This window comes from Anneissia japonica, unplaced genomic scaffold (assembly GCF_011630105.1).
Source record: "Anneissia japonica isolate Jap-2015-1 unplaced genomic scaffold, ASM1163010v1 scaffold694_len1028156_cov167, whole genome shotgun sequence".
In the NCBI taxonomy this organism is placed as follows: Eukaryota; Metazoa; Echinodermata; class Crinoidea; order Comatulida; family Comatulidae; genus Anneissia; species Anneissia japonica.
The window spans coordinates 1,016,091-1,034,229 of NW_022727885.1; the positions used below are offsets into that span (position 1 = coordinate 1,016,091).

General features: G+C 32.4%; 1 protein-coding gene and 1 long non-coding RNA gene across 2 annotated transcripts in view; both read right to left on the reverse strand.

Moving 5' to 3' along the window:
- LOC117113850 (medium-chain acyl-CoA ligase ACSF2, mitochondrial-like) overlaps positions 1 to 11,815 on the reverse strand; it is a 43,196-nt gene extending 31,381 nt beyond the window's left edge. The window contains exons 1-3 of the mRNA XM_033257302.1: positions 11,498 to 11,815; positions 3,411 to 3,539; positions 1,659 to 1,712 (exon numbers count right to left, since the gene is read on the reverse strand). Coding sequence (XP_033113193.1) covers positions 1,659 to 1,712; positions 3,411 to 3,539; positions 11,498 to 11,668 — 354 coding nt within the window. The 5' untranslated portion in view covers positions 11,669 to 11,815. The remainder of the gene's footprint in view (positions 1 to 1,658; positions 1,713 to 3,410; positions 3,540 to 11,497) is intronic.
- Positions 11,816 to 13,919: 2,104 nt separating this feature from the next.
- Positions 13,920 to 16,516, reverse strand: LOC117113858. The gene is made up of 2 exons (XR_004446267.1): positions 15,639 to 16,516; positions 13,920 to 15,519 (listed from the first exon to the last, which is right to left on the reverse strand). It is a non-coding gene; the product is annotated as an uncharacterized LOC117113858 (long non-coding RNA).
- Between the last annotated feature and the right edge of the window lie 1,623 nt (positions 16,517 to 18,139).

Sequence of the window (18,139 nt, forward strand, 5' to 3'; positions counted from 1 at the left end):
TAATAATAATAACAATAACAATAATAATAATAATAATAATAATAATAATAATAATAATAATAATAATAATAACAAAAATAAGGCTTTTTCTATTTTCCCATTTGAAAAGTGATGTTGAGAATTAAAAAAAAGATGGTAAGATTTTGTTTTAGTATATATTTGGCCTGAGATCTTTTGATAGGTCCTCACACTTACACCCTACTTAAAAAAAAAAAAAAAAAAAAAAGCGATCGTTAAAAATAATAACCGTTTCTTCATTAGCCTATGACAAACTATTCTTAAAAGTTGCATTTAGATTAATTGAAAAGTTGTTTAGTTATTTAGGTCTGGGAAGTTAGCACTTTAAATGACCCTCAAATTTACACCCAAATATCGTCGCCAGAATTAATAATTTCTTTCTAATAACTTGGTTAAATTTTCATTCAGATCAGTTGACCGTTTTTGGTATATCTGGTATAGGTCATTTCCCTTTGAATGGCCCTCATATCCACACTCTACTCTGGATCGTCAATTGATTTAATAATTTCTTCAATGGATTATGAAAAACTAGTTTTAAAAGTTTCATTGCTAACCATAATATTTTTTTTTAATATTTAGGTCTGGGACGTTAGCACATTAAATGACCCTAAATTTATACACGAATATGGACCGTCACCAAAATGTAATAATTTGTTGTTCTTGTAAATTGGTTTAAAAAATCAGAAAGTTTTATTCAGGTCAGTTTATTAGTTTTTGTATATCTGGTCTTGGACGTATCCCTTTGAATGGTCCTCATATTAACACCCTACTCCGGATAGTCACCAAAATATAATCATATCTTCATTGGACCATGGCAAACTATTATGGGGCATTATCGTTTAGATCCAATGATAATCACTTTTTTAAACTGTTGTCAAAAACATAATAACTTCTTCCTTGTAACTCGATTAATAAACTTTGCACAAAGTTTTGTTTTGATCATTTGATTTTTTTTTTAATATCTGGTGAGGGGGGTTTGCTTTTAATTCCATATAAGTTGTCCTCACATCCACACCCCACTCAGGATTTTCACTAACTTTTATGCTGCACATCTTTGGTATAATGGGCTATGTTAGGACAGAATTTTGAAAAGAACCAAGTATGGAAAGTGACGAAAGTGCAGGTCGTGAAAATTCTGTACAAAAAAAAAATAGGAAAAAAGGCAGAACAAAAGCAATCGCTTATCCTGCTAAAGCCAATAATAACAAATAATGAATAATAATGATAATAAATAATAATACCATTTAAATATTGATGATGATGATGATGATGATGATAATAATGGTGATGATGATGTTGATGATGATGATGATGATGATGACGACGATGATGATGACGATGATAATAATAATAATAATAAAAACAATTAAGATGATTATGATGATAATATAGGAATATTAGTGGACACATTTTTGACGTATTTAAACACACAACCACTTGCAGGAGGGTTTTATCTGGATGATATACGTTGCATAACAATCCATTAACACTGATTGAAAAACTTACCGAACTGTTTAGAAAACCGAATAAGTGTTTAAGAATAAGGACGTTTGTGTTCAGCCCATCGGAAACACGGGCCGAATTTCGGTTCGGATCCTATGTTAATACAGTTTTAGGCAATAATATTCAAATACATTCACCTTTAACAGTATTTCCTTCAGCGTTTTAAGTGTGTTGCCAATCTGCAAGCAAACCTGTAAATAAATATATGGTAAAAGGTAACGGTAGGATAAATAACATGTGAATTGCAGCGTTAACTATACTGAAATGTGCACGGGCATAAACTCACTCTTTTAACAATTTCCCTCTCCCCAAGTGTCTCACCGCGTCCAATTAGCTGCCAAAAAAGCGCACTTTTGTCTGTCCACAGCGACATATAATTTCAGATGTGTGATGCTCGTATCATAATTGTATCATATTGTATAGCGTACTTAATTGCATATAAGCTAATAAATGTATATTAACTGCAGCTCTGCTTATAAAAATGCATTTAATCAATATTTACAAAGGTTACAAAAATGCATTTTTTTTTTGCATTTACAAAGCAAACGTCCCAAAACATCTAAACAAATGGAGTTACACCTCAGTTTTCCATTTTTTATGATAGAAAGACATTATTCGAAAAAAATGTTGAATAAATTTTAACTGAACAACTCATTTTATAAACGTATGCCAACATTTTCTCCAGTATTTTCACATTGCCATATTGCATTATGGATGATTGTGTAACCAAAATGTTGCTCATAACAATGTTTGTCTTTGTGATGAATAAAGGTGGGATGACCCCTACAAAAGAGAAAAAAAAATACTGTGGGTCACGGCCTAAATGTGGGCAGTGAAACATTTTTGGAGGCCGGCAAACCTGTTTCAGAAATTGAAAAAAAAAAGAACATAGATGCCAGAAATGGTTCTTTGAAACTGTAGAAGTAGACGTGTTCTCTATTATTTTCCAATGGAGGTTCAAGATTTTTCTTCCTCCTTTTTCCTTTCTCTTCCTGTTTTGATTACCTTTCAAAGATATAAAAGTGAATTTTTCTTACCATTTTCACTTAAAAGGTTATAGAGCAGTTCATAAAATTACCCAGTATTGTAACTGAACTTAAAAATGTTATAAGCTATTCTGTCTTCATAATTACCAAATCACGCAAGTAGTACTTCATTATGTGCGAATAATATAGCATATTTTAAAATTAATGGTAGACAAACAATTGTTCTAAGGTATTAGTTTATTGTCAACGGGCCTTAATTGCTTTCTTTAATTTACATGGTAGTCAATTTCAAATAATTCATATTAATATTATTCTTGATTTCAATTATTTCCATGTTGGTGTTTGTAGCTGTGTGTATGTAAAAATATCAGACGTTGATAATTGAAGTGTGTATTTATGCTTGAAGTCAGGCCAAACTGTAATTTCCATAATAAATGCAAAAGATAAAACGCGATATTTGGTATATAGGACAATTTGTCATACAAACTTAATTGATTGGTATAAAATATTGGTCCAGACTTCAAGACCGCTTCCTAAGGTCTAGCCCTTGAGATTTTATATTATAGAAATATGAAGTCAGCAACGTTATGAACAGTTACAAATCTATAATGGTGTTTACCATTAATATATATAAGCAACATTCGTACTGATGATGCTGACTGGTAGTCAGCGAAACTGTTTACAATTAAATAGTAATTTAGGTTTCATTGAAAAGGAATTTCAAATCAAATAGTATACCTTATCGGGATTAACTCAAACTTAGGCCTATATTAATTTTGCTAAATGGGGATGGGAGAGCCGCAGCTAACTGTAGGTATCCACCTCTCACTTTAACGGTAATTGCCTCGTAACATAACGTGTATCGAATCTTTTTTTTTTTTATGTAGGCGTTTCAATACTTACTACAATTACTCCCAGGGATTGAGCTGCTCCAATAATCAAAGGCCATTCCATGTGGTTACCACCCAGGACAGCTATACAGTCCCCTTTACTAAACCCAATGTTCAAAAATCCAGCAGCAAGATCAATAATCTATGAAAAAATAGAAATGACAGTTTTAATTGGATTTAAAATTAGTAAACCATAATCTTTTTCTTAATAATAACATTGTAGAACGTAAAACTGAAACCATTTTTTCTTGGTGTTTTAATTCATGAAAATTTAACCTATTCATCAAAAACGTGTTTTTAGTCATTCATTCTTTCGTTCATTCAGGTATAGAAACAAATATGGAAAGGCAGCCAAAGGTTAAAAGCAATGTATTAACAAAGATATAAAAATAATGTATACAAAACTGCAAAATGTAAGGACAAAATATTAAAAATACATGAAAAGAAATATCACATGAAATAATTACTAGACTGAATTATAGTACATAAAAAAATCATTAATGACATCAAAATTAAATAACTTTTATACAATATACATTACACAGACATGCAAAAAATAATATATTTAATTGAATTAAATAATATTTATTCACTTTATATATCGTCACCCTTTCTCTTTTTTTCCCGGAATATAGGCTTAGCTATGGTAAAGAATTGTTTAAAATCAGTGAAACAATACAAAATAATAAATCTATACTTCAGCATCCATGATGTTAACATTTAAATTTTGATTTATTTGGCCCATTGTCTCTTCTAGTTGGATAAATTATTAATCCGATAAAAAATGTAGTAGTAAGTAGTTTTAATATATTAGACCATTGACTGATTTCATTTCTTTTTTTCTATAGAATGAAAAATAAAGTTTTAAACAGAATTCTAAGTTTGAAGTGGTTTTAAAAGCTAAGATATTAGCTTGCACGGCAGCCATTTTGAAATTAAAGTTGGCTGCCAAAATGACCCTTAATAACATACTGTAGTTCCTACTAAAAAATAATTTCGACGACTTTAGTATGATTCTGATATAAAACATGACAATTAAGTAATTATTAAAAAGCCATTCAATATTTGACCTGAAATGACCTGTAATGACTTTACATAAATTAATTTATCTGAACAATCTGACTAGGTTAAAAACTGCATGCTACTATTGCTTAACCATATATATGAATTTAGACACTATAATTATAATTCCAAGTTAGAAGAGGAGATATAATGTGGATAAGCATAGGTTTATAACGTGGCCAATGACCTCCGATAAATTTGTTTCTACCAAAAATTAAATTCTATGATCGTAAGGTGAACAAGTTAGAGCTTTTGTCCGGAACGTCCACATCACAGTTCAATTATGGCACTGCTACCTGGCGTATATATGCATACACCATTACATATGTCGTTGTATTTGTGACAGCCATCTTAAAATTAATGATACCCACATCAAATAATTGTACTTGTATGCATCACAACAATTTGAATTTTGTAATTTTGAGAAAAAAAATAATATGCTAAAATACACTGAAAAATACAAATAATTTTTGTTTTTATTTGTTTGTTAAAATTAGCCATTGGAGGTCATTTTGAAGAAAAATGACGCACTTCCCCTATGTGGACTAGACTTTTAGAATGTTCATAAAAACAGATATTCTGTTGCAATTTTTTCAACCCTAATATTTTTTCATGTACTACTATAGTTTAAGTGTCACTAACGTCGCGTTAGACGTGAAGGTGGTTGTCATAGTTTTTTTATTCTTTAATAGTAGACCTAATTATTGTTTTTGTTTTTGTGTGTTTTTCACCTTATATTTTAATAACGTTTTTGTTGCAATTTCAACATCACTTCTTATTATGGCAATGAGGAAAAGAAATATGTTATATTTTACAAACAGACATATTGTAAGTCTAGTTATAATTATTGTTATTGTTATCATTAGGGTGTTGATATGAGGATATTTTAATAGAAAACGTACTAGACCAGTTAATAAAAAAGAATAATAATCAACTGATCTGAATGAAAGCTTTGTGAACGTTTTACGAAGTTACAAGAAAGACATTATGTGTTAGTGACGATTCAAATTCGTGTATGAATCCGAGGGTCATTTAATTAAGGAACCAGACCTATATATATATATAACATTATCAATGGACCTAATTACACTTTCCAGAATAGTTTATCATGTTTTAATGAGGAAATGTTTAAATGTTGGTAACGATCGAACGAGGGTGTGAATTTAAGGACCATTCAAAAGAATACGTCTCAGACCAGAATTTTCAAAAACTAATCAACTGATCTAAATGAAACGTTCATACACATTTTAACAAGTTACAAGGAAGGGGTTATTAGGTGTTCGTGACGATCAAGATATGGGTGTGAATTTGAAGGTCATTAGGTCCAAGACCTAAGTATCTCTAAATGGGATCAATAGATCAAAATGAAACTTTTAGGTGATTTAGGAATAGTAGAAGTGGTTTGGTGCAGTGGGAACGGTTTGGTTTCCCAACCTCGAGGTCGGGTTTCCAATCCTCTCGCTGTGCATTTCACTTGTGTCATTGGGCAAGGCACTTTGTCTGCATTGCTTCTCTCCACCCAGGAGTATAAATGCACCCCATTATTCTACTGTCATCATATTCATATATGTAGGACTGGTGACTGTCCTTGTAAAATGCAATATGCGAGGGTTAAATAATCCTAATCTGGCTTATGCCGTCCTGTATATTGTATATACAACCAGATTACAACAGTTTAATTACTATACTGGAACAGCCTTAAACGCCGGGAACCAGCGTAGATTTTTAAACCAATTTCTAAATACGCCATTTTGGAAATCATCTGAATTATGACTGTAAACACACGCATTTACAGGGTTTTTTGGATTCAAAATAGTACGTATACAGGTATGTATATCATGTCTTTCTCTAAAAGTTTAGACTTATATTAACTCTAATGCTTTAAAAAAACATTAAAGTTCAGTCAACCTAGGCCTAGACCAAGGCCCTCGGCATAACCTAGTTTAGGCCTAGGCCTAGATGAACAAACTTTCGGCTAGATCATGTGTGGGAAAAAGCCGGGCCTCCCGCTTAGGGGTGAAGGGCCTAGGTATTTAGAATCGCCAAGAGGCTCCCTACTTTGAGTGTCATAGTGAGTCCCCCTAATAGTACCTCCCTAGAGGCCCGGATTTTTCCCACACATGATCGAGCCGAAAGTTGTTCATCCAGGCCTAGGCCTAAACTAGGCAATATGCCGGGGGCCTTGGTCTATAGGCCTAGGTTGACTGAACGTTAATGTTTTTTAAAGCATTAGAGTTAATATAAGTCTAAAATTTTAGAGAAAGACATGATATACATACCTGTATACGTACTATTTTAAATAAAAAAAACCCTGTAAATGCGTGTGTTTACAGCCATAATTCGGATGAATTCCAAAATGGCGTATTTAGAAATTGGTTTAAAAGTCTACGCTGGTTCCCGGCGTTTGAAGCTGTTCCAGTATAGTAATTAAACTGTTGTAATCTGGTTGTATATACAATATAAAGGACGGCATAAGCCAGATTAGGATTATATAACCCTCGCATATTGCATTTTACAAGGACAGTCACCAGTCCTACATATATGAATATGATGACAGTAGAATAATGGGGTGATAAATGGGTACCTGGTAGGGTTAAATGCCAAAATGCGCTGAAGTAGCTGCTGCAACTTTATGGAATACTCTCCTAGGGAGCTTGAGTTTGTGTTCCATAGGCGTTTAATCCAGAAACCGGGGGTAGTAATGTGAAGCGCTTAGAGACCTTGTTGGCATTAATCGCTATGTAAATCTAACATATTATAACATAATAGTTTGACATGGTTCAATGAAGAAAGTATTTTCTTTTTTTGGGGGGGGGGTGGGGTTACGATCCGATGTAAGTTTTCGATATGAGAACCATTTAAAGAATATGTTTACATAACCCAGGCAGATACAGTAGCTGTATGATAAATATTCAAATTAATGTAATACAGTAAATGCGTACAGCGTTTTACATGTACTAACTTCATTTTTCAGTGGAACTGATTTTGAATAATTTCCATGCATCATTATTAGTTAAACATGTGAAGCTACAACAAAAAATGCTCCATATTTTATATTATTTTGGATATTAGCATATTTCCATTTCAACAACAATACTTGGCATGTATTTTTTGTTCTACTGTGTTTAATCAGAAGATGCAAGGATTTAGCAAATATACAAATATTACAATATTTTATTTTTCTTCTCTAAGTAGGTGGTGGTTAGAATGTAAGTGGGTTTTCAAGTATTTTACAGTGTCCGTAGTCGAATATGAAATGCACAATACCATACACTTATTCTGTAATGTACTATTATTCTTTTTTTTTTTTTTTTTTTTGGTTTTACTATTAAGCTTTTGTTATGTATGTTCATATTATGTTCATGTGTGTAGAGAAATTTTGAAACAAACAAACATATGTTGCTTGCATTCTGTTTTTAAAACGTAACGTGTGTAGTGGAAAGTGTGCCTACAGCGAATTTTAATGAAATCATTTCGGATTACAAAATCCTAAAATGCCAACTTTAAAAAAAAGTCCACAAAAATTCTGACTAAACTGGAAATAGTACCCTATTTGAAATAAAAAATGTTTGTGCGAGTTACTGTGTGTTTTTGAAGAGGGGTGGCGTGAAGTGAGTTGGGTTGGTGTATAGTATAAGTAAGGTGTAAGGTGTATAAGTATAATTTTAATATTATTATTATTATTATTATTATTATTGTTGTTGTTGTTGTTGTTGTTGTTGGTCCCATAAAATTTTTGTGTATATCGCATATGGGCACTGTGCAATATGCGTTATAAAAATACTACATTATTAATAAATACCGGTAGCATTTACGGTGGGAAAAAATAATGCTCTTTACAAATGTAACTTCTATGGGAACTGACTTCCGCCGCAGTAACTCATTTGCGCCGGTAAAATGTTTAATTTCAAATTTACTTGATTTAATTGCAGTGGTGTTTCAAATTGCCCTATTATTGTCTCATTTTAAATTTGCCGTGAATTTTAATTTTAATTCCTTGGTGTTTCAAAATATTTGTTGTGATGTTTTATTTTATTTGCCATGACACTTATAGGCCTTACTTAAATTACTATGCTCCATTATTTCTAATACTAATAATATTAATGATGCTGATTTACACGGAAGAGTTTAAATATATTATGACCTCACTATTAAATCCAACTAATGATAATTATGATAAAGTAAGGCCTGATCAAGTTTGATAAGTCTTAACCTGCTGATCTAAATAATTGGAGGTCTATAACGCTTCTTAATGTGGATTATAAAATCGCTGCTTTTGTTTTAGCAAGAAGACTACAAAATGTTATAAAAAATATAGTAAGCAATGATCCAAAAGGGTATATTAAAGGTCGTTTTGGTGGGGAAAATATCCGCTTGATTGAGGATATTATGGAATATATGGATGTAAATAGTCTTACAGGCGCCCTGATAAGCTTAGATTTCAGTAAAGCATTTGACACGGTTAACAGAGATTTCCTGTTTAATGCTCTTCATCATTTAAATTTTGGCCCATCATTTTATCAAATGGGTAAGAGTTTTGTATTCTAATACTGAGTGTATAATTATGAACAATGGATAGAGCTCAAAAAGCTTTAAAATGTATAGAGGTATAAGGCAAGGTTGTCCTTTATCTGCCCTTCTTTTTATTTTAGTAGCTGAAATTATGGCTATTCGGATAAGAGGAGATAGACCTGTCTCTTATACACATCTAGATGTGTATAAGAGACAGCATGGCGCAGAAAGATGTGGATTATAAAATCGCTGCTTTTGTTTTAGCAAAAAGACTACAAAATGTTATAAAAAATATAGTAAGTAATGATCAAAACGGGTATATTAAAGGTCGTTTTGGTGGGGAAAATATCCGCTTGATTGAGGATATTATGGAATATATGGATGTAAATAGTCTTACAGGCGCCCTGATAAGCTTAGATTTCAGTAAAGCATTTGACACGGTTAACAGAGATTTCCTGTTTAATGCTCTTCATCATTTAAATTTTGGCCCATCATTTTATCAAATGGGTAAGAGTTTTGTATTCTAATACTGAGTGTATAATTATGAACAATGGATAGAGCTCAAAAAGCTTTAAAATGTATAGAGGTATAAGGCAAGGTTGTCCTTTATCTGCCCTTCTTTTTATTTTAGTAGCTGAGACTATGGCTATTCGAATAAGAGAAGACAGACTGATTAAAGGCATTATTCTACCAAATCAAAGAGATACTGTTGAAGTAAAAATTGCTCAGCTAGCTGATGATACAGTTTTATTTATAAAAAAATGAAAAAGATATAAAAAAATGTATTGATAAAATTATTGAATTTGGGAACATGTCAGGATTAAATCTAAAGAAGAGGAAAACTAATGCCATGTGGTTAGGGCCTTGGAAAAAGAGAAAGGACAATCCTTTTGATATTAAGTGGGTTTATAATGGTTTTAAAGTGCTAGGAATACATGTTGGCCACAATAAGGAATTATATTTTGTTAAAAATTGGTCAGAAAAAAATGAATCATTAAAACACATACTTAATTCATGGCGGAAACGAAATTTGACTCTCTCTCTCTGTAAAAATTTTAAGTCAATAAGAATGTGGCTTGGCTTAAACGCTTGTATGATGGCGAAACATCAAAATGGAAGTTTTTGCCAAGCTTATATTTGAACAGATTTGCTCCAAAGGGCGTTTTTGAAAACACGTCACATGTATGCTATAAAGGGATATCCATCGACGGAATTCCTAGGTTTTATCTCTCAATGATAAACACATTAACATATTTAAATCAATGTATTGTTGAGCACCCACTGGGTTATAATAAAATATTGAAACAACAAATTTGGGGTAACAAAATGATATTATATAATGGTGTTTCACTTTTATACAGAAATTGGGTTGGAGCGGGCATACGAACGATAAATGATATAGTTATTGAATGCAGATGAATTATTTACTATATTAGATGTCAGATCTAATTGGATTGCGGAACTATCTCTCTTGCTAAAAGCAATCCCGCAAGATTGGAAAGAGAAAATTCTCTTAGGAAAAATAGAAAAGAAGTCTAAAGTAATATTGCCAATACAATGGTGTAATATAAGTACCAAACAAATATATTGGTATTTTATTATGAATAGGGGAATTGAACCCACAAAGTGTCAAATGAAATGGCATTCTTATTTTAATACTGAAATCGACTGGGTGTCGACATGGACATGGAAGGTGAAGGGGATTAGAGAAAATAAACTTAAACATATCAATTTTAAGCTATTACATAACATTGTTACCACCAAGAAAAGATTATACCTATGGAAAATTGTGAATTCTGATAAATGCCAACGATGTAAGAATGTTGTTAAAGATGAGGCACATCTCTTTTTTGAGTGTGTAGAAGCAAAGGAATTATGGAAATATATTAATAGTTTTATTTTAAAAAAATACGGTATCAAAGCAGACTTTAAAAACATTGTACTTGGAACGGGAAATGTTTATGTAGATCATATATTTTCATTAGGAGTATTCTGTATATTTAAAGCAAACGTATTAAAAACGTTAACAAATGGAATCGTAGCTCAATGCAAAGGCTTTTTATAACTGAATATAATATTAGAAAGTATCTAAAATGTCTTGCATAATATATTTTTTGCAAGCCATTTTAGATTTTCTTCTTTCATTTATTTTACTTTTCTTCTTTTTGAAAGTGTAAAAATAGTGAGTGTGCTGTAATGTATCATGCGTTCGGTAACACTGTGACTGTGTTCACTGTATATAGTTTGTAATAAATATATAAATTTAAAATAAATCTTGTATATTAAGGAGAAAAAGAGAGGGAATTAAAAAAAATGTGAAAACCACGAAAAAAGGAGGATAATGAAAGGCTAACCCACAACTAAATCAATGTATAAAATCAATATTTTTAGTACCATCAATTGTAAATGTATAAACTGTGCTTTATAATGATATTGATGAATAAATGTGGTCTGTTGCCACAAAAGAGAAAAAAAAGTCTTAACCTGCTGCAGGCTTTGACCAGCAAATAAGAAATGTTCTTTTACCTTTCTTCTATACTCCGCAAACGTGATCCTTTCGTTGTCGTCAACAAAAACATGCATTTCCCTATCTGGATGTTTTTCTACTCTTACTTTAAGCAGCTCATACATCGTCAAACCAATGAAGGGCTCGTTACCGGGTGTATGCACGTAACTCTTGTTTCGAGACAACTCCATTACTATAACGTTTAGAATCCAATTAAACAATACAAGCTAAAAACCAGTGCTGGCACACGCAAAATGTCTAACTAAAATTAAAACCTTATACGCACTGCATAATCATAATGATTGATATGATTATTTTCGGAATAGAGTAGTCGTTATGTCATCATGTACCCCAATAGCTCATAGTATGTTATTCATTTTTATTTATATAGGCCTATTAAATGCACTGAACCATAGAAATGTGACCAAACATAGTAAGTCGGTTTCCGAAAAGGGTCGCAGTGCTATATATGCTAAGTCAATTATAAAATTATTAATAGTTATTATTGTGCATTTTCTTCGCCCCTAAGGGTCCCATCGTGTTTGTGCTACTCAGTAACCCGGTACCAGCATCTCCCGTCGTCCAGCAAAGGGGGCTTATGTACCATAACAACTGGGTATTCCCATACTCGTCTCGAATGAATTATAGTCTTATACGCACTACATGATCATAGTAATTAATATGATTATTTTCGGAATGGAGTAGTCGTAATGCCGTCATTAAATAGAATAGAATGGAATTGAATAATAAAGTGTTTTTAGTGTAATATAATGTATATTGAATGTTGTTATGAAAGAAAATGTTCATGACAAATTCAGATACACTACAATAAATACACACATCTGCATATTGAAGAACATTAAAGTTTAAACTCAAAAACAAAAACTCCTGTATATTAGGCAGTAGACACACGCTCCCGCTGGAAGCCTATTTTAACTTCTGTAGTAATCAAGCAAATGCTAACCTTCGTGCCCTCAAAGTTCTTGATATACAGTAATATGTTGTTTTTAGTTGATATTAAAGGTGTGTCTGAATAATCTTGTATAACAACCTTTAAGTCCTGTCTCCTGTCTCTTAAGAATCATATATGTTCATATATGTTTTTAAAGAAATTCCGTAATAAGCAATACCGTATATACTCGCATATAAGGTGACCCGCGTATAAGACGACCCCGAGATTTAGAAGATTTTTGGTTGATATTTGTATGTCGGGCGTATCAAACGACCACCTGTTTCATGGTCGGAATTCCTAATTTTTTGTGGTCTTGATACTGCATCCACCTGGATTATTGGAGCCGGCCAAATGCAAAGGTAATCTTCCAAATAATACCATTTTATGAGTTTTTTAAATCTTCACCACCAAAATCGTATTTCCCTGTATTTAAAATTGCCTTCATTCATACAAAATTAAGTTGCTTCATTACAATAGTACGTTCGCGTGTTACGGACGATCAGCACATAAGACGAACATGATTATAAAAATCTAAAATTTGAATGTCGTGCGTATAAGACGATCCCCTGTTTTTCGATCGTAATTTGCTATTTTAAGCCTTGTCCTATACGCGATTATATACGGTACCGGTATTTGTTTTAAAATCCTAGGTCACCTGAGCAACCCGCCCTCGATAAACTAATGTTACGTTATATCACTATATTAATTGGATTAACACATTATCAAGGATAAACATTGGTGTCCTTGGATTCAATTATAGGTAAACGGATTAGTTGCCTTTTTTTATGAGGTTTTAATTGTTCTTTACCGCCGAAAGTGCGATATTCTAACGTTAGTTTAAAAAAGGAGTGCTGGTCAGCCTAATGTAGAGGATTCCCCCACACAGTGGCGGATTCAAGGAGAACCCTGGCCCGGGCCCCGTATATACTTCAAAATTATTTTATAAGAATGGAGAAAAAAATCCTGAGAGTGCCATTTCCGGCAATTTGGAGGCTACGTAATCTTCTTTTTTTTTTTACCTCAGCACCAATCTTGTTTGCGAGGGTGGGGGTGGGGGCGGCGGCTGAGGTGTCTATATGTGAAGGTCCCTCTCTGGTTACTCTCTATTTCCAAACTCTGGGTCCACCACTGCATGGACCGCCCTATATGTGCGAAGGTCATGGAAAATCCTTCCGAAATATAAAATCGTCCAAAAATCTTCTCAAACTCGTCAGTCGTCTTATACGTGGGTGGCCTTATACGTGAGTATATACGGAGTAAGTTTCTATTAGTTATAACATTTTCAGATGTAATGTGATTTCCATATAATTGTTTAACACTTCCTATAACAAAAGATTTTTTTTTTTTCGTAGTGTATTAGCTTAAAGAAAATCTTGGCTGTTAGGCTTGAAAGAAACTTTGCATAAACCAAAGTGTGCTGGCATTGAGGAAACGGGTCGCCCTCTACCCAGCGTGTTAAACCATTTCAGCAATAAAACACGTCACCAACGTTTGAAATTGTACGTATGTTTATTATCATGCCAATCAAACGGGTAAAAACTGTAATAACAAAGAAATATAATGAAATAATGACTGATTCTTGAAGTGTACATTTCAACACTTACGATTTAAACATATAAAATAATGGTGCATTATTTTGTTGAAATAAATGAACTCACAGACTAGTCGACTTCATCGGGCTTGTCCGACCTAATACATACTCCTTAGCAGCTATCCTTAAATTCCATAACCCTCTAAAACTTGCATCTAAGGTTGAATTAGATAATCGCTAACTTAAACTACAGCAATTGCTCGACCATCTAATACTCTAGGCCACAGGTGGACAAAGTGTGGCCCGTCAGCGATTTTTTTGCGGCCCGCGACAATGAATTAAAAACCTTATGTTTGCGGCCCGCCAATCAAAATTGTATGGAAAACACCTTGTTTTTTTACGGTCCGACACCAATCATACCTAAAATGTAACATCGAAACTGAAAATAAAGTGATGTAAAAGCAGTGCTTGGAGGTTTTTGGAAGCTCACTGGAAACATCAAAGTTTAGGTGCGGCCCTCGGTGTTAAATAAAAAATTCAAGTAATAACAACAGTAGGCCTACCTACATTATATTAGTAAAAAAAGTATTTTAGTAAGTAGCATATAAAAGCAAATGTGTAACTAAAAGTTTTTATAAGTCAATCGTGACGTCATAATTTTTCAATTAGTTGACGCTTGGCTTGACTTTTTTTAAGTTCGTATGCAAAAAAATATACTTAATTTTGTCTTAACTGCGAAGATATCGCGCACCGCAATGAAAATTGAATTGTAATTTAAAACTATTTCGTGATTTTTAATTATAACCCAAAAAAAGTTACTTCAAATTCAATATTAATTATGAACAATTAGGTAATTCAATGAATAAATGAACCCTAATAAACTAAACAAACTGAACGTTTAATAGGAATATTCTATAACTATTTTAAAGACTCCGATGAACGAAATTAGATGTAGGACTAGCCATGCAGGAGGCCGCCGAGACCTCCTCCTCCAATTACTAGGCTAGGCCATAACATAGCGTAGTTATGAAATCATCGCACTATTTTTACCTGCATACACAGACCAAAAAGTTCATGACTGTAATCTCTCTCGAATGCTTTAAAAACGGTTTATTTCTTTGACGAATGTATCAAAATAACATTACAAACAAGTTCTTCTATCACAATATAAATTATAGTTACTCATCGTATCTGTACTGCAGTTAACGAATACTGCAGGAGCACAAATCAACATACGTACAGATAGATATAAAAACGCACACAGTATGCTGAAAATTTGGTTATCAAACCTAACATTAAAAGAAGGCGATTGACTTATAAAGCAATTAGTAGAGCATGCATCGTACACTAGCGGAACATTATTATTCTTAAGTAAAATTTAATGCATTAAATTTAATTTAATTTCACTACAATAAATCATTATTAAACATTACATAAAAAGATACAATTTCATAAGAATTCTCATCAAATGCAATAAGAAGCTTTGCTTTCAATTCTGGTAGTTCAAATTAGATTGGTCAGTCATACTTCAAACATAATTAATTGCAATGTTAACATACCTAGGAATATAAAGAATTAAAATCATTATTTAAAAAAAAAAGGCAAATTCTAGTATATAACACAACTTCAAGTTTAATTAGTATATTGAATAAACTTTTAGTAAAAACAATCATATTACCAATTCTGTATCCACCACTGCAATGACCACCCTATCTGTGCGAAGGTCATGGAAAATCCTGGATCATCCGCGCCTGCGGTCATCCTACTTCCGAAATATAAAAATCGTCCAAAAATGTTCTCAAACTCGGCAGTCGTCTTATACGTGGGTGGCCTTACAAGTGAGTATACTGCCGTAATTTGGAAAAAGGCATTAACTCCACTTTTTGAGATTTTTGGATTTTTGTTTCTATGGCATCCTATAGATGTAATCTATCATGTGAATTGATCATATACCCCCAAAAATGTCCAGAAATATGAAATAAATATTATATTTACGCATTAACTCCAATCCATGAATGCAGAATAATTTGGAAGAAGGAATTATCTCCACCAGACAATGAACAGATCATAATGAACCAATCACAGAAGACAATTACGCATAGTTAATTAGTCATGATAGCTTGTAAATGCACATAATGCCTAGCTTTACTTCGGTTTAAAAAAAAAATGGCATATTAAAAAATCTTCTACCACATGGGCTAAATTTCGTGAAATATATAATTGACACTGGCATACATTATTTGTTTGTCAGAAATACTGTAATTTGGCTACGTAAGATACACATTTCACTGAAAAAACTGGAGTTAATGCCTAACTTCAGATTTTTCACGCACCATTGACTCCTGTTAAAATTTGGAATAGTGCATTATCCCCATTTAAAAAGGTTAAAGAACAAAAATCACCATGAAAATTATTTAATATGTTTTTTAATTATATGTTTAGTATATTTGCCAAAAAAATTTACTAGAATTCATTTCCAGTACAAAATGCTAACGACAAACGCGTTTTGCTCAATAACTCAAAACCAGGATTTTGGAGTTAATGCCTTTTTCCAAATCACGGCAGTATATACGGAGTAAGTTTCAATTAGCTATACAATGTTTCACAACTTTAAGTTTAATTAGTATATTGAATAAACTTTTGTAAAAACAATCATATTACATTAACTTGGTAATTATAGCTGCTGTCAAAAGAACCTCATCAATGCGTAAAAGGTTTAAGGGTTTGTCAAAGGGTATAAGGTGCATCGGGGATGGTGACTCGAGCAATGGCCATCTTTTGCAATTTCTTCTGGTCCACCTGTTCAGATATAACATTAAAGTTATTTCATTAATGTATAATACAAAGAAGGTTATAATACAAAGAAATTAAAATCGTAATAAATTATAATGACTATGTAGTCAACGAAGTCTTTAAATATTTACATGTGCAGGTGGAATAATACGATTGTCAAGAGAGACTGTGAAATCTATAATAATTGGTACGGATGAAGTTGGATATGTAAAATACACCATCTAAAATTGTTATGATTTCTTTTATTATTAGATCTAACAAAAGAAAAAGAAAAAAAAATAAAATGGAAGAAGGCACACATGCCCCATGTTTAGGAAAAGATATCTTATTTTGGGCAGGTCGGAATACAAGCATACGAAAAACGCATGTACTCACACAAACACAGACACACAAATGAGCATCAGGTGGTCAGATTTTGTAAGACTTTTTTCCACTTTTATTTAGCACATAGACCACCAAAATCCTTTGAAAACCTCGTTGCAATTTTTTAGAGTTAAACATAAATTATACTCAACAATAATAATGAAGCGAATTCTTCATCACAATATGAATACGCAGGCCATATACATTTATTTTAAAGAACCTATGCCGACTGAGATCTGTATTTCATATCATTAAGGGTGCTCAATTTAGTGCATAGAGAGTGCTATATCGAGTAAATAAAGGATAGAGGGCGCTAAATAGACAAATTTAATGGTATCAGGCATTGGACACATAATAACCAAGAGCTGGGTTGTAGGAGGCACGCGAAAGGGGATAGCATATTTATAATTTATCGACACAATTATTATTATATCCTCAAACAAAAAGAAATAAAATAGAAATTTAAACATAAATATTGACAATCGCCCTACCTCAAATTGCATGCAATATTAACACTGAAACATGTTTACGTTAACATATTTTTTCTTTTTTACAAATGAAATCTTCCCTGTGAAAACCATGAGCATAGGGTTGGCAGAATATATTACCTTTCCTGTTATTCCAAAAGGAAAAAAGTCGAACATCAAAACATATTTCGGTATGTAAGATCTGTGAACCTGAAAAAAAGCAAAGAAAAATCAATCAATCAATTTATATATACAAGAATCTAATTCGAGCAATCTGAAAATAATGCACGGAAAAGGGCGTATATTATAGACCTCTGACTAGTTTGACCGCGTGATATTAGTGCATTATCAAAATAGTCACATCAGACACGTTAAAAGAATGAAAGGTACTCATGTTCTACCGAACGCTTGAATCACCACATTGCCTTCGTCGTTAAAAGTGGTTATGACGTTTGCCATGTATGCGGAAGATCCTGGGTTTGAGTACCGATGGAGGCTGATTTTTTTTTTTTCTTTGTCATGTTCCTCTTCTGTTATGTTTTCATTTATATATAAA